The sequence below is a fragment of the Eschrichtius robustus genome, chromosome 11 (genome assembly GCF_028021215.1).
Source record: "Eschrichtius robustus isolate mEscRob2 chromosome 11, mEscRob2.pri, whole genome shotgun sequence".
Lineage (NCBI taxonomy): Eukaryota > Metazoa > Chordata > Mammalia > Artiodactyla > Eschrichtiidae > Eschrichtius > Eschrichtius robustus.
Window position 1 is genome coordinate 19,139,697 of NC_090834.1, and position 17,648 is coordinate 19,157,344.

At 51.0% G+C, this 17,648-nt stretch overlaps 1 protein-coding gene across 1 annotated transcript in view; it reads right to left on the bottom strand.

Annotated features, from left to right (window-relative positions):
- Positions 1–8,585: 8,585 nt before the first annotated feature.
- The window catches only part of LOC137772142 (neural cell adhesion molecule 1-like), a 43,514-nt gene continuing 34,451 nt past the window's right edge, over positions 8,586–17,648 (bottom strand). Inside the window, 6 exon segments of the mRNA XM_068556049.1 lie at positions 8,586–8,815; positions 10,264–10,589; positions 10,591–11,080; positions 12,070–12,145; positions 12,148–12,185; positions 13,385–13,592. Coding sequence (XP_068412150.1) covers positions 8,695–8,815; positions 10,264–10,589; positions 10,591–11,080; positions 12,070–12,145; positions 12,148–12,185; positions 13,385–13,592 — 1,259 coding nt within the window. The 3' untranslated portion in view covers positions 8,586–8,694.

The following is a 17,648-nucleotide window of genomic DNA, read 5'->3' on the forward strand; positions in this document are numbered from 1 at the left end:
ATAGCCAATTAAAAATCCATTGTCTTTTTTTTCTTTTTCTTTCTTTTTCAAAAAACAGGCTCTGCTGCTAAGCCCCATCCTGTCAGCACATGCTTCGGCAGTTGGACTTCAGGGAGTGTGCAGGAGTTCACATCTGTTCCTCGGACACGACGTCATCTTGGTTGCTCCTTGTCTCAAGCGGCTGGCTCGCTGGGATGCTAGATCTTCCTTCCAGCGTGTGTGGTGAAGTGTGCTGAGCCGTGGGCAGTGTCTTGCTGACTCCAGACACCCGACTGTGTCTGCAGCCCTTCCTGTCTGTCCCTGCACTACCACAGAGCCTCCTGAAGAAGCCTTTCCCTGCCCTTAGCTGGACGGGCTGGGCCCTCAGGCCAGGCGCCTGATGTTGAAGCGAGATGGTCCCCAGACACCCGCCTTCCAGCCTTCCTCCACCTGCGGTCTCAGGGCCAGCTACAATGGAATCCCGCCACCCCAGACCTGCAGCCTCAGGATCTGGGATCCAGGAATGTGCAGTTTATACGGTGTCTCAGTAGACCCAGAAGACTGGCCGAGGGGATGATGGAGGAGCTCGACCAAATGTGGCTGCGGACGATTGCTGCCACTGACCTCCCAGCCTGGGCGGGGTGGGGCGGATGTGGCTGCCCGTGGGAGACCCTCTTCTTGTCTCTAAGGACCCACTTTCTTTCCTCCTTCAGCATTAGGACACGGAGTATGGCAGGACTTGTGGGCTGGATCCCTGGGCTCCAAAGTGTGGATCCCTGAGAAGTTTCACCCTCTCTCAGCCCAAGAGCTCGTCAGAGCTTCTTCCTCATGTTCACTGTCACGTTTCCAGCAGGCTGCTGATGGCCATCATGACAAGAAGCACTCTAGACAGACAGACCCTGTGGGTTTCCTTGTTCTGGGCTGGGCTTGACAGCCACGCGCCTGGGCTCACCTGCTCAGGAAGAGGCAACCGCACGGTGCTGTGCCCGGCAGGCCAACACACCGACACCTGGACCTGTTTGTTGAATGGATCTTGAATGGATGAAGAAAGACCCCATGAAAGGCGGAGAGAAGGGCCAGCACCCAGGGATGGAGATAGCCTTTAGGAAGGGGAAATGCTGCTTCCTTATACGGGAGCCAAGAGATGGTGGGGGGGAGGGGAAGGGGACAGAGGGGTTGTAGGTTTTGTGTGGGTGCTTGAGGTTGTTCCTTCCTGCCAACTGTACTTTTCCTTTAGAAGAAGGAAGCAAGACCATAAGCTGAGATGGAAGGCGTGGCTGAGGGAGGGGTTGGTTTGGGGAAAGTGAAGACATTGTGGAGTCTATGAACGAGTTGTTGAGAAATATCCGTAAGATTGTCAAGCAGTGCTAGTGTCAGAGTCTAGTTGAGAGGGGCTTATCTATTGGTACTATTGTGACTGATTACCTGGTTTCTCTCCAAAGGCGGCCAGCTGTCCAGGGGTGAGCAAAGAGGGGGCAGCCAGATGATTTTCCGGGGCTGGAGTTTTACAGGAGAGACGCAAAGTGAGAACATCGAGGCAAAGGAGTGTTGGATTTTTGGGAATGAGTGGGTGACGTGCTGGACCAGGGAATGGAAGCTGGATACGGAGGGAGGGGGAGGGAGAATGTAGCAAGTAGGGAAAAATCTGGGAGTCAGTGAGTAGCAGATTCAGCAAGGACAAAGCACTGGTTTATTGGGAGTAGCTGAGTGAGAGAGCTGGATGGCCACGGCAGTGTTGGAGGGCAGGGAATATGCGTCTGAATGTCTGATTCAGGCTGGATGGCTGAGGTGATGATCGGGTCTGGGATTTGGTCAAGGGATTAGGTGGTTCAAGGTCGCTGGAGACGAGGAGGTCAAGCTGTGTGTTGGAAGGGTTGTCTGCATAAAGCACTGAAGTCATCTAGGGTGATGGAGGACTTCAGGAGAGCGGAAGATCATGAGCAAAAGTCAAGGCTTTGACAGATGAGAGGCATAGTCAGGAGACTGCACATGGCAGGGACAGCCTGGAATCAGATGCAATCAGATGGTCTTTCATCTTGTCGGTGCAAGCTTGTTCCTCCCCCGACCCCCTGAGTAAATGCCATTGTTCTAAGTGCCGGATAAAGAGTCATTCAGTTTCTTCCCTGACATAGAGCTGCCTGTGAATTTTCTTTTCTGGGTTCCATGCTTGGTTCTCTCCTCTTCTTCCTCTATATTCGTTCCCGGGTGACCTCACCAAGTGCCAGGGTTTTAAACCCAAGCTCTGTGCTGCCAGCTGCTACCTGTGTCTCCGGACTCTCGAGCTTCAGTCTATTCAAAATCTTCGCTAGGATGTTCACATGGATCTCAGACTTAAAGTGTCTAGAACCAGAGTCTGCATCCCCAAACTCTGCTTCTTCTTTACTCCTTTTAGAGAGTAAATGGCAATTCCATCTTTTCAATTGTTTCGGCCCCCAAATCTGGAAGTCATCCTTGACGCCACTCTCAAACCCACATCAAATCTATTATCCATTTTTGACGGTTTGACCTTCAGCCGAGCCAGAATCTGGCCACTGTCTGCTTCCACTGGGTCCAGCTTGCTCCATGCACTCCATCTTGTCTCATCTACATTATTGCCTCCTAACTGGTACCCTTACTTCCTCTTTTGCCTTGCTCTGGTCTATTCTCTACCCAGCAGCTGGAGTGAAAATTTTAAAACTTAAAAAACATGTCAGTCTTCTGCTAAAAATTTTCCTTTGGCTTTCCATCTTATTTGAAGAAAAAGCCAAAATTCTAACCATAGTCTACAGACCCTATGTGATCTAGCTGTGGATACCTCTGACTTATCTCCTACCTCTTCAGCCTCTGTCCTACACCATCCCTTGCTCTCTGCTCCGGCCACACTGCCCTCCTTGCTCTTTATCAAACACACCAGGCAAGTCCTTACCTCAGGACCTTTGCACTTGCTGTTCTCGCTGCCTGAGATATCTTCGTTCAGATACTTGCATAGTTCAGTAGCTCACTTCTTCCAGGTCACTGCCCAATGTCATCATTTCAGAGAAGACTACTCTGACCTCCCCCCTCACCTGGACTTATTGTTGCCCATAGGACTGACCACTCCCTGATTTAGCCATGATAGGCTAAATAACGTTATGGTAACAGATCCCAAGGTGAAGTGGCTCATAACGTAAAGGGTTATCCAGTGGTATGCTGAAGCCAGCTTGTACTGGGTCAGAAGAGCCAATTGTTAAATTTTCAGGAAATTTAAGTCAGTGTTAAGCATGGTCATTATTAAAAGTTAAATTACATAAACTTCCAATTAACAAACATTAAAAATGAGGGCAGTATGTACTCAAAACACATCAGATCTCCATTGTTTTACAACATTTTACTATTATTATTAATGTATATGAAGTTTATTATTATTACTCCATATTATTATGACCTCTGTGCTTGAGGTTATCTATGTCTTTTTTATTTGTATTGTGGAAATACTAATATATAATATGTGCTACTGTGCATTTCTACCTAACTCCTCATCCAGTGATGACATGTAGAAATCAGCCATATTGGGAATATTTACATACCCCTGAAATCAGTAAAGCTACAAATCAGGGTTTGATCGTTTTTGTGTCTCTCTGTGTGTGTTTGTCTAGACTTTAAAAAGTGATGGGGAAAATACTTATGATGCAGATTAAACTTCAAAGTGTGTCACGTCTGCAGCCATTACACCGTGAATAGCAAAAACTGAGGTAGTATTCAAAAACTTACACCTGATTCGGCAAAGAGGTTGCTCACCACTGATGAATGAGTGAAGTTCTGACCCATAGGTCTTCATCGTGTCACTTTCGTCTTACTTATTAACATAAATGAATATATCAGGCAACATTCATGTTGGAAGTACACTCATCTATCAATTGCAGCCATAGGTTGATTATGGATACAAGACTTCAGCAAAAATGAACCAAAGCGTCTGTATCGATTGGGTACATGGCATTTCGGTGTAGTTTGTTTTACTATTTGTGAATTGCATTCTTTATATCAGCAAAGTTTCTAATAAACATATACACACACCACACACACCTCGTACCTATATACCCACCCCTCCCCTCCTTCTTTGGAGAGCTGGTTGTTAAACATTCACTGGGTTGATCCCACATGCACATGCCATGCCCATCATGGGTCCTCTGTTCACACCCCTCACTCTGGGCCCAGGTGATGGCACTTCTACCACGTGCAGTGTTGCTGACTGCTGTGGCAGGGGAAGAGACCCACTGGCTTTCAAAGGCTCCACCTAGAAGGGACATGCACTCCCCTGCTCCTATTTCATTGTGGGAAGCAAGCCACGTGGCCACATCTACTGTAAGTGAAGAGAGAAGTGTAATCCTGTCACGTGCTGGGAAGGAGGGGGGAGAACTGGAATGCAGGTGAACAGCCCAATGACTCCACAACGTACTAGGTTCTTGTCTAGAATCCTCAGCCCCACACTGAACAAACATTCCACTGGAGAGTGTTTTGTTCACTGCTGTCTCTTGGAGCACCTTGAGACACTCAAGAAATACTTAGTGAATCAGAGAGGAGACTAGCCTGAAGGAGGAAGGCTCTGGAAGCAAGCCCTCATGGATCAATGGAGAGGGTTATCCAGATCTTGAAAAGCAATGTGCTCTTAGAGCCCCTCACCCCGCCATATGCAGCTGGAAGTCCGTGGCACAGGAAGTCACATAGATGCATGTGGTTCTGTGCCGTTTAAACAGGCCCTAGGGCCAGTGAAGGGACAAACTCTGGGAGTGGCTGCAGACACCACCCCAGGAGAAGGCTCCATTGACCCAGGCTGAAACCAGGCTGAGGGCCATAGACCCGAAAGATGGTGTCACTCAGATTCGTGCAGGTGCAGGGTTGGCCCTGAGAAGGAGTTACATTTTGCTCCCTGGGCTCCTTGCTTGCCTCACCCTCGTCCTGGCCTCTTCTCCAGGAACTCCTGATTCCATAGTTTAATAGATGATCCCAACTCTACTGGCTGCTTCTTCCCAACACAGCCAGACAGCAGCGTATGCAAGAGAATTCTGAGCTGAGGCGAAGTTTTCTTCACTCTCTGTCTAGATCAGAGGTTTCAGTAAATCCCAGGGGTTGAATTAAGGCTCCACGTGCTGAGCAGAATGACAAAGTAATAAGGAGAGGGATAACGTATTCTAGAATAGCCTCATGCATCTACCTCGGCGTTGGCACCTTGGAGCTCAGGTGTACACTGTTATTCCACGTGGGTTTGATGTTATCACACACCAGGGAGGCAACAGCTCTACTCCCATTCGTTGAGCACCTACTATGTGCCAAGGCTTTCCTATACGCTGCTTCATTCATTACCCAGCACCCCAACTCTAATAGCTTGGTATTTCCTGTTTGTCAACAGAGGAAACTGAGTCTGGAGGAGATTAGGTAACTCTTCCAAGGTCAACAGGGAAGTGGCAGAACCAGGATTTGAATGCAGTCTTTCTGAATCTGATTTCTGGCCCTTCTCGACGAGGACTCCTGTATCAACCTGAGAGAAAAGACTAAAAACTATCATTCAGGCAACATGAACTCAAGACCCTGGGTTTAAATGAGGTAAAAAAAAAAAAATACCAGAGGCATTTCCACATTTGATTCACATGCCAGACTTCCATGGATTTGAAATAAATCCCAGTTGGACCATAATAGCTTTTTTTTGCTTTCAATTTTTATTGAACACAAGTATTCTGACAGAATGCAAAGTCAAAATTCTCAGTTAGTACTCAGTATTTACACCAGTGAGAATGGAAACAAAGGTGGTATCGATGTTTCACTTGGTAAAAAGTTTGTAACAAGAGAGAAGGCCCCCGAAGTCGGGAATGCTGGGTAGAGATGTTCATGGAGATCTGATAACCACCATCCAGACAGACAGCCTACAGTGAAAACCTGGGACTTGGAAGGCTCCATAGAAAAGTGTGAAAATAGCGTTCCACTTCAAAGCTGCACTATATATACTACAGCCCTTCAGGGTTCCGAGGCCCCCTGCATGGCACTTGAGTGCCCCTCCAGCAGAACCTGGCCATGCCGGTATTTATGTGAATACATATGTATGGCACATACACATATAGACACATAGACACTGGAAACCGGTAGAGTGATCCCTCCTTCAAAAAATTAAAAAATGGAAAACTATAAGCTTTTATCCTTTAACATAAAAGATAGAACGTCTTGAAAATAAAGGGACTCCCTCTTTGATTTTAAAGAAAGCATTGTTCTGTTTCTTTCTTTTTTTTTTAAAGAAAAGAAAGCTCACGCATGCAGAGACAAATCTATGTATGATGGGAGAGAGGCAAAACAAAAGGTTGGCAGAGTTTTGGGTTCCAGCCAATGGCAGAGCCAGGGTTTAGGGAGGGGGCAGGGGAGTCAGCTGCCCTGGGCCAGGTTATCTGAGGGTTGACCATACCTCTTTCTCTTCCTAACCACCGGAACCAAAATCAGTTTACTTGACCACAACCCCTCGGAGTGAGATGCACAGTCTTGACGAGGTATAGTGTGGGCTTGGCCTAGGTAGTCAAAGCCATTAACATCACAAGATGAGGAATTGATTCCACTGACAACCTGGGGAACCGGAAGAGCCTACCACTCCCTGCTGGGTCCTCCCCTTCTGTCTCAGACGCCCAGGAGCTCCCACCTGCTGTGTGCTCTGTGTGCTCTAACAACTGTCTTCACCTGACTTGTTCCTGAGGGCTGGTGCATTCGAACCATAGATTTGTGCAAGCCCTAACATCAAAGGGCCAGAGCTGTGTAGACTGGGAGCCTCCATTTCCATCCCCAGGAGCTGAGAAAATGCAAAATAACCCCACATTGAGCAAATGACAAGACCATTATTTTTCACAGTTTGGTATGATTATCTAGCATAGCGCCACTGATTAGTCTGCAGAAGTGTCAGAACACTGGGGAGTGTGGCCCACAGAACAGACTCAGGGGAAGTCTTGCTACCCTAACCTCTTGCTGTTTTGTACCTTGCGAAAGGTACCTGCAGAGTGCTGATTTCTGTTGACTTACCATCATCTTCATTATCACAATCGCTTTTACTTCATTTTCTTTGTTTAAAGGCTTCAGTTCAAGATTTATTTTTGTTTCCTGAATATTTTTTTCTGAACTATCTGCTATACCTTCCACAACCAAACTATGTTGAAGTTTTATTTCAATACTATGACAAAAACACGTTTCACACTAAAATATTCACGCATCCACAGTGCACAAGCTTGCAGTTCTAAAGTAGAATGAGGAAAAAAAAGCAAAATTTCTATACAAAGGGCTGGCTTTTCCCTTCTCCCCCCTCCCATCCCCCTTAAAGTTTCTGTATTTTTTGTTCCCCCACTTGGTTTCCAATCCAGGAAAGTTGTGTTATGACTCCAGACAGCAGGTTGGTTTTTTTTTTTCTCTCTTTTGTTTCTACAAATGCTGCCTAAGTGAACAGAAGGCCAATGTTATTTTACTTCAACAGACTTCCAAAAAAAGACACTAATTCCCTGAAGCACACATGCTCTTCCACTCAAATCTAGATTCTGGGCTCAAAAGGAAATTGTACGTATATATTTTATTTGGCTTTCTACAAAAAAGGGGATGTTTGGGGTAAAAATGTGTGTTCACCAAGACCAGCCCCAACTATACAATCTTCTCTGCTTCATTCAACAAAGCCTAAGAGTCTTTCAAAAGGAAGGACAGGGATGCCTGGGGAGCAGATCCTTTTCACAGATACAAGCAGGTGGTAGCTAATCAGAAGTGGTCTAACCCCCTAGGAAACAAAAAAGAACTGAAAACCCGAAAGCAAAACCATTCCAGAACGAGATGGATTTTCACCTGAGTCGCACACAGGCTACTCACACACAGGCGATTTCAAATCAGAAAGGGGGGAAGAGCCACTGTAAACAATCAGATTTCGTGAAGCTGTCCTGTGATGATCCTACACCCCTAGGCAGTACTTGTAACTTAAAAAAAAGGCAGCTATTTTACATGGACATTGAAACACAACTGAAGTCAAACATTTGTCAACTTGTAAACACTGGAAAGCAAAGTTGGCAGAAAGGTGAAAAAAAAGAAGGAAAAAGAAAAGGAAAAGAAATCCGAATACTGCAAATTGAGATCTACCCCCAGAAGCTGCAATTTGGCATTCTTCCTACAAAACAAGAGTCTATGTGGGAATTGAATTCAGCTAGAAAGGGTGACACACTTTGCATACTGAACAAAGTGAACAGAAATTATAACTTATTTATGAGGTTTTACAGAGTTCAAACTCGACTGAAAGTATAAAAATAAACTTGGGACTTTGTTCATTCGGTTAGTCTTAGTGTCTGGAATATTTCTCTGAACCTGGTCTGTGCCAGTTGGGCAACACCAAGTGTGGTCTTCCTGAACCTAGAGGTTTTTTTTTTTTCTGAGCTTCCTAGATTCTTAATTTGGGGTCCTTTTGTTTGATTTTTAAATGGTTTCAGGGAACGGAGAGTCCTAGTTTGGCTGTTGGTTTCACCTTTTTGTCTCATTTTCTTACAAGTGAGTGCGCAACAAAGGAACACTTTCTGTAAATCTACAAAAAGGAGATCCCACGTTGATCTGCTTAGTTTTTTGTTTTTTTGTTTTAAAGGCAAAAGACACTAGAGGAATGAGGTGTGTGTGTGTGTGTGTGTGTGTGTATGAGATATTGGAGATGCTCTGGTGAAGCTGTTGTGTCACTTTTTATTTTGATCTTTGCTGGTGTCTCGTCACCCATCATGCTTTGCTCTCATTCTCCTTTGTTTGTGTGGCATTGTTGGGGACCGTCTTGACTTCGGCTGGCGCTGGCTTCGTTTCTGTCTCCTGGCACTCCGGCTTTGCTTCTACAGGACCCTTCCTGCAGAGAATCAGGAAAACAGCACTGAGACCATGGTCTGCAGTAACGCACCCTCTGGCCAGTTCCTCAAAGGGGGCTCCAGTTAGAGCACTGGTCTCCAAACTCAGCTGCACGTCAGGATCACCTGGCATCTCTAAAAATCACTGATGCCTGGGCCGTGTCCCCAGAAATCCCGATTTAATTTGTCTGAACGTGGTGACTTTTAAAAGCACCCAAGTGGTTCTAACTTGCAGCCAAAGTGGAGAGCCACTGAATCAGCGGAAGGAGCCCTTCCGGCCCTAATCTGATGCTAGGGGCTCCAGCTTTACCTGGGGTGGTGCAAGTGAAGCAGGTGCAGCCTTTTCCTCACCCTGCATGGCTGCAGCGGCTCAGCTTGGTATGAATCATGTATGTTGGGCTCCCTGGTACTGATTCTGGAGGGCCCTCTGCAAACCACCTGTTCTTGCCTGTCCTTGCCCCCCCCACCTCTGTGCTCTGCCTTTCCTGGTGATGCCTCTATGGCTTGCCCGGGCAGGGTAAGAAAATGCTCTGTTACTGAGGCAGCTTTCCATGGGAGTCCGGTGAGAGGCCAGAGTGGGCTGCCGGGCTGCAGGGGAGCTGAGTGGGGTGGAGTGGGCGGGGCTGTCCTTTTATTTTCTGACAGATTCGGGGCTCCTGGTGAGGGTCCCCTTGCTGCTCTTGGTGGCAGCACCTCCGCTTATCTGGGAGCAGCCACAGGAGCCTCTATAAAAGCCTCTGTCTGACTCTGCCTCTATCAGTCCCAAGAGTGAGAATCTGGTTTAAGGACGCACCAGAGCAGACTCAGACCCCAGACCCAGCTGGTGCCCCTGCATCTTGGCCTCACACTGAAGAAACCTGTAAGCTGAAGGACCTGGCCTCGAACTTGGAAGACCCAGCGGTCACTCAGTGCTTGGGAGCTCTGCTTCTTCCCAGTCACTCAAGGGCAGGAGAAGCAAGGGTGGGTGTGTCGGTTGGAGTGTGACGGGGCCTTCTGGACCACACAGAGCCTCTCCCCACACGAGCCTCAGGGTCTGCCTCCTTACTTCCCGAATACCCGTGCCATTCTGCTGGGGACTCGGCCTTGCCCTGGATGACACACTGCCTGCGGGCCCCAGGGTGGCCGATCAGGGCACCTTGACCTCCTTTAGCTCACTTCCCAAGCTACGCTCATCCGTGGCCCGAATGCAAAGGCTCCTGCAGGGACGACAGACACCACTGCTAGGACGGTAAGGATACAACCTAATTAACGTGGCCTAATTAGTCAGCAGGCAGCTGCCTGCCGGGCCTGCTGCCTGTGCCCACTCTCTGCCTCGGCCCAGCCCCTGGCTGACAGTTGCCTCGGAGCAGCTCTGGAGTAGGCTGAAGACACATCTAACAGGGAGGACACAGCACAAACGCACACCACCACGGGACACCCCTCGACGACAGTGGACAGAGAGAGGCCGTACTCGGTCTTGGCTGGCGCAGGAGGAACGGTGCCGTTGGCCGTGGAAGGAGCAAGCTCAGGGGCTTGTCCGCTGGCCCCGGCGGCAGGAGCAGGAGAGCCCAGGGCTGCAAAAACATCCTTTGCAAGGTCAGTATCTGGGGTCTTGAAGTTCCCTTCGGCCATTTTAAAGTCCTCGCCCCGGGCAGGGTTTGTGGTGCTGATGGAGGCCGCCTCGCTCTTCGGGCTGGCGAGGGCCCTGGCTGCCTCGGCCGGGCTCTTCATGGCGCCGGGCTGGGTGGGCTCAGGGTCTGGACCTTTGGTGCCGGGAGCCTCCTGCTTGGCCTGGGGGGGCTTCTGGGGTGGGGGTTGTTGGTGCCACTGCTAGGGGACCGGCTGCCCCGGCCGGGGGGGGGGGGGAGGCCACCGGCTTGCCGGCCGGAGGGGCCTTAGGGGCCTCGCCCGCACTGGCAGGGGCGCTGGGGCTGAGCACGGCCCCCTGGTTTGCCAGGACGCTAGAGGACAGGTTGCTGGCGGCGGGGGCTGAGGTTGGGGGTTCGCTCAGGTCAACGAGGGGGGCGACCTTGGGGGCTGAGGCTGGGGGTGGGGAGGTGGCGGCGGCGCCAGGCCCCTTGGAAGGGGTGGCCTGGCCGGCGGGCACAGAGTTTGAATCAGGGGTGGCCGTGGCCAGGGGGGTGATACTGGAGGTGAGGGTGGTGGTCTCACTGGTGGGGCTGTTCTGAGCAGTGGCAAAGGTTTCGGTGATAGTGTCAGAGTTAGCGGTGATGGTGGTGACAGAAGGCAGCATGTCCTCCACAGTGGCTGTGGTGTCAGCAGGCAGCCTGTGGGGAGGACAGGACATAGAAGAGATAGACGATGAAGCTGAGACGGACAGAGAAGCCGGGAAGGGCGGAGGCCAAGGCGGGGGCCGGGGGCTGGCATGCGGGGGACGCACAGGCATGGACACAGGCCCACAGAGAGAGGAGGACGCGAGAGGAAGCACAAGCCCAGGCGGGCAGAAGAGGACACAGGAGACAACAGAGAACTTGGCAGTCTAACAGGGTCTGTCACCTTCCTCCCTGCTGACTCCTCTCCCGATCTGCACGGGGCTCCCTTCCCTATGGCCCTGGCGGCCCTTTCGGACCCCTGCCTGCATCTCGACTCAGGGAGAGGCCAGCTGGAGCTCAGCGTCCACCACCGCAGCCGTCATAGGTCCCTGGGGAATTGGGCCCACCTGCCCCGGAGACGAAGAGGGCTCCACGTGGTCCCTCAGGGATGTGGGTGGTCCAGCCAGAGATTCTAAGCTTCCAAGAAACTCCATTCCCTTCAAACCCACAGGACCCACGATACCCACGTGGTCATTACCATCACAGCTGGATGTGGCTTCTGACCGAGGGTCCCCAAGGCTTCCGAGACCAGGAGAACGAGGGAGCTTTTACCAGGGCCCCAGCTTCCCTTGCCCTTTTAGGAAGAACGCAGAAAACCCTAGAATTCTTGGAAATCCTAAACAGAATCTGCTAAGCTCAGCCTCTCTCAATGAAGTTTTGTCTCCTTAAGCCATTTCCAGAATGTGTGCGTGACCTGGACACAGGGTCTAGGGATCCCACGTATGCACGGAGGCTTTAAGGAATCCACAGCCACCCAGGTAGCATCAAGAATGCCTCGTCTCTAGGGAGAGAGTGGGGTCAGGCGCTCCTGGCCCAGCACTCCAGAATTCTGGCCTGCCATGCTCGGCGGGGAGCCGTGGGTGGGAAGCATGGAGCTGTGCGTAGGGTGACGCGGTGGGTGTGAGGCTCTGCCGAGGAGGTGGCAGCCCGACCCGCCCACGTACTCGGGCTCCGTCAGCAGCGTGGTCTCGTTGGGCTCTGTGTGTTTCCCTCCGTCGTGGTTTGGGGTCCGCTCCTCTCAGTTCGCACCTCCACGATGGGTTCCTTGGACTCATCTTTCCTGTGGAGACAGCTCTGCTGGTTCCATCCCAGGGAGCTGGGGGATGCAGGGGGCTCCCAGGGAAGCCAGCTACAGCTCAGGCACCTGTGCCTGGCCCGAGGCTGGGGGACGGGGGACGGTGGGATCCAGAACCAGGGTCAAGTGCGGCATCTCAGCCCCCGCTCTTGCTAGCTGTGTGACCTGCTCACCCATACCTCCGTTTCCTCATCTGGAAAATGGGGCAAATAACAGTCTCTACCTTGCCTAGACGTTATGAACATTAACTGAGATAATGGATATAAAGTGCTTAGCACAGTGCCTGGCACAGTTCAGTGCTCAAGTCATCTATATTCGTATACACGTAAGTATGTACGCGTATGTGTATGTGTATACGTAAGTATGAACACGGATAAGTATATGATGTATATATAAGTATACGTGTACATATGTGTAAGTATGTATACGTGTAAGTATATGATGTATGTATACGTATAAGTGTATACGTATATGTAAGTACATACATGTATCAGTATAGCTATACGTATATGTAAGTAAAACATGTATACGTATGTGTATATGCATGTACATATATGTATATGATGTATGTGTGTGTATATACAGGGCCTGGCATGGGGTGGTGCTAACAACTTATTTCCTTGCTCCGTCCCTTCTCGCCTTGCTCCACCTCAGCCGCGCCCAGTGACAGTCTGTGAAGGTTCCTGCTATTTGGCTCAGGATCTGTTTCTCCAGAGATGCTGGAGCACATCCTCCAGGAGGATGCTGGATCGTCCTCCAGGAGGACAGGTATTTTCATCTGCTTTGTTCACTGCTGTCCCCTAACGCCTGGGGATGGTGCCGTGTCCATAGCGGCTACGCCATAAATATTTGTTGAATGATGGATGCATGAACGGCAGCAAGGCAAGTGTGTCTCTCAAATGCTGACCCCTCCCTGGTAGCTCCCCTCCAGGCTTAGCTCTGACGATTCCTCTCATTTTGACCTACGTAGGGATTTCAAACGTCTATGCGATTCTAGTTGTGGGGTTGGGTCCAGGTGTCTGCTTTTTAAACAGGTACCCCTGAAGACCCTGCTTTGAGAGACAGTTCTCTAATGCTCTGCTCCCCTCGGGGTTTCCAATGGGGAAGCTGAGGTGGCTCCCTTGCTGGGTCCCGGGCCGGGGCAGAGTCTAGCACTCCGCAGCAGCGGGCGGGTCTGCACTCACGAGAAGGCGGCTTTGCCCTCCTCCACGTCCTTGCCCTTGGCTCCAGGCCCGGCTTTTCCGCACAGGTTGACGGCGATGCACATGAGCAGGCCATACTTGTTCAGAAAGTAGCAGGTGACGTCCACGGCCACCAGGAGCAGGACGAAGGTGACTACGAGGATGCCCACGATGGCGCCCGTGCTCAGGCCTGAGGTGGGGCTGCCGTTGGCTTGGGGGGGAGGGAGAGAGGGATGGTGTTGGTTAGTACACTGAGATGCAGACCTGGACCTGCCGAGCAACAGCCCTGGGGGTGGGGTAGAGCCCACAGGACGGCTGTGGCATCTGTGTTCAGAGTGACACTTTCCCTGGGGCCTTTCTACCCCCAGGTGTTGAGACAACAGGGTCTCTTTCTATCTTCAAGAGGGAGGGATGGCAGCCTCCTCTCATAGACCAGGGGACAAGGGCACAAGGCACCCACAAGTCAGGAGGAGACTGGGCACTGTGTCTCCATCCCTGCTCTCAACCCACACTCAGCTGGTCTCCCCGTGAGCCCTGGGAGCTGCCAGGGACAGGGTCCCAGATGGGGCGACAGAGGGTTCCCAGGGCTTCCTTTGGGCTTGTGGTGATGTCAGGCACAACAAGATGCCCCGCGCACCTCCGCTCTTCCTTCCCCCTCTTTAGGAGCCGCTCCAGAGGATCCCGACTTTGGACCACATCCTTCTTCATTGCACCAGGAAGACGAATGAAGCTCACTTACTCTGGAGATATGGGGGCCTCGCCAGGCCCAGAGGGCAAGGTGGAAGGTCTGGGAATACTCACCATCTGGGAGCCAGGCACGCTTGGATCAGATTTCAGGAAACCCAGCCGACTCACCCAGAGATGCACGCACGCACGCACGACAGGCTCACTCACACAGGACACGTGCCCACCACAGACGGACACACATTCTCACCTCTGAGCAGCACCCAGCATCCCCGCTCTAGCTGGACTCACTTGAATGACTCAACCTCTGTGTCTTACTCCCTGGTGTCCATCTAGAATCCCCTGGGGGCCCTGGGCTATTGATGGTATCACAGAAGGACCCCAGGCTCAGCTCCATCGGGTCCCCTTGTGATGGGTGCTAGGTGCCTGTGGTGGACCCCTGACCACTTGGTGATTCCCACCAGCATCTGGGAGGCGGAAGGCTGTGCTGGGGGAAGCAAGGACCCATGCGGAGCTCTGTCGAAGCCAGTGTGGAAACCATGACCCCAGGCTGAAAAGTGGGTACGCTGCTTCATTTTTCTTCCTCTGGAAGGACAGGGTTCCAGAAGGGGCAGCCCCATCACACCACCAGACCTTGTCTGAAGCTTCCTGTGTCCTCCGGACCCACTGGGGTCACCCAGGCCTGTTGACTGGAGGCAGGAACTGTGGCCAACACAACCTGGGTCTCACTGGGCCTTTGCTGAATCTGGGCCAGGCCCAGGGGCCTCTGGCCACATCACGTGCCAAATGATGGAAAGAACAGGTAACTCAGGGTGACAGAGATGGGCCACACACTCTGTCTCCCTGTGGTTTGTGCTCCTGGGAGGCCCTCTGTGTGTCCCAGGGGCCCTGCTCAGGCATGGCGGGGCTCCTTCAACTGCTGTCCTATTCTGATGGCCCTTATTTCTAACTTCAATTCAGGGTATAGGCCACTGGCCAGCACATAAGAGACGACCACTCACAACCTAATTCCTGGCACCCAGGGCTCAGCTGGGCCTGCGCCACAGGAGCCTCCTAGGATCTTGAATATTTTTGGCTCCTTGGGACCTTGTTCTTGCTTCCCAGCCCCTCCTCAGGCTCCTCCACTGGTCCCTTTCAACCCCACACTGAAGACACAGCCTGTTCCCCAGGAAGGCCCGAGTCTGGCAACGGGCTCCATGCTCAGAGGACCCAGCTCTGGCCACTCTGTCTCTGGCCTTTGGCGGCAGGAAACCGGCCACGGGTCCCTGCGTTCAGCTAGAGCCGGTCTTCTCCCCAGTAGCACACCGTCCACTCTGCTTCCCCGTGGTGCTCACACATCCACACACAAAAGCAAAGAAAGACATGCAGGCCTTCCTGGTCTTCAGAATACCAAAGCTGCTTCCCTGAACAGGGAAGAAATATGGCCTTGGGCTTCCTCCCCATCCCATGACTCAGGGCTGGAGGCCACCTGACACCCATACCCAATAGGTGTTAAGTGTCTACTTCCTGCAGAAGGAGCCTAAGGTATTTCTGTGGGGAAAGAATGTCTGTATTTTTGGACTCAAAGGCACTAACACCATGTTCTGAGGTTTATACATAAATATGGTTTTAGGGAACTAGTCATGTCTCTAAGGAAGAAAAATAAACCACTGCAAAGCTGCTCCGTGTGGGAGAAGCAGCCGTTATCCACCTGTGCTCTGGGCTCGGCAGACCCATCAGAGGGCTGCACTGCTCTGAAGGCCAAGGCCAACACCTCCAAGGGCCAGGAGGGCAACGAGACTGATAGAAAACAGAAGGTAGGGCAATGGTCTTCTCTCTCATTTGATATAAAATTCAAGTTCTTTCCCTTATTCTAAAAGGTGCTACACGTGCTGTGGACTCTCCCACTCCTCTGAGCATCGTAACTCAGGGAACTGAGCCCTGCCTCCCATCCCTGTGCTCCAGCCGGGAGCGCCTCCATTCTCTCTGCTCACCACGCCCAGCCCGTTCCTGTCAGAGCGCCTGGCTGATGCCTTGCCTGGAACCCTCCAGCCCTGTCACCTTGTGGTGGCTCTTTGTTATCCTGCAGGTTCAGCTCAAATGTCACCTTCTTGCAGAGGTTCCCCCCTCCCCTGCCCCGATCTCTTATCTACTCAGGCACCTCTACCCAGTACCTACCACATTACCCTGTTTTATTCTCTTCTTACCACTATCTGCCATTTTTTGTTCATTGACATGCTTTTTATCTGGCTGCCCCGCCCTCTAGAATATCCTGGCAGGTACCCTGTCTGTCTCTTGTCTCCCCAGCATCTAGGACAACCCAACTTATAAGAAACGTTCAAAGAATATTTGTTGAACAAAGGAACAGTGTTTAGCCTTGGAGATAAGAACACTGTCTCCAAATATTTAAAGGTGTGTCATGAGAAGGAAGTAGTCTTATTCAGTGTCCCTAATGGATGGCAACTATGGGGGTAGGAGGCAAACTTGAACTCACATGAGACAGAACTAACACACAAGAGCTATTTAAGTGTGGTGTGAGCTGCCTTGGAAGAGCTCCCTGTTGCCAGAGGCATTCAAGCAGAGGCTGGAAAATCCCTTGGCCGGGATACCGTAATGCTCTGGATGAGTTTCCTGCACTGGCAAGAGCCTAGGATAGAGGATGTCTTCAGGTCCTCTTCAACTCTAAGAGCCTGTCATTGCATGTGAGATGTCCTACAGTCCCCAGCACAGGGTACAGATTCCCTAATGTCCATGTCCTCCACAGTGTGTACTGAGCAGGACTTTTTCCTGCAAGACAATCGGTAGGTCCCATCTTTATTCATTGATTCTTATGATTTTATCTTTAGTTGAAAAATAAATACATTTTAGCATAATGTTTCTCCACCTGCAGCAGAATTCCTGGGGTGCTTTGTTAAGAATTCAGATTCTGGGGTTCCCCCATTCCAAGTCAGAATCTCTGGGGGTGAGGCTCAGCCTCAGGATTTGATGGAGCACCCCAGTGATTCCCATGCACCCCAGACTTTGAGGACCACTGTTTCTAAGTTTTCTGCCTGCATTACAATGAATAACAGCTGTTCCTATGACTCCCCACCCAAGGATGAGTTGTGCAGTCTTACCTGGTGGCCCTGACCTAACTGATGTACTTGATGGATGGAGAGAGAGCAAAGACTTATCCCCAAGGGACCACCCAGTTCACCATTAAGAGTCTAGACTTCCAGAGGAAGTGAGGTACCCCTCAAGCTGTAGAAAGGATGTGCGGAGCTTTTACAAAAATCTGTAAATAAAGGAAACACCGGATGCAGATGAAAGGGTATCCAAGTCAAGCCAACATTCATTACCTCTTGGTGGCTGTTACAGAATTGTTTAGTCCAGGAAACTAGAAGGACAAAGGTTATCTCCTGCATCCTGCTTAACATTTTACAAAAGGAAAAGAAAACAACTTTGGGGTCTATCTTTGCATGACCTTCCCCTGACCTCTCCTGGCTACCCCAACTGCACACCTGCATACATAGAGTGCTTCTTGGGAGCAGTTCCTCCACAACCTCTGGGCTTAGAGCTGCGCTGAACGGTGGGGTTATGAAGCTGGGGCTGCCCATCCTCTGTG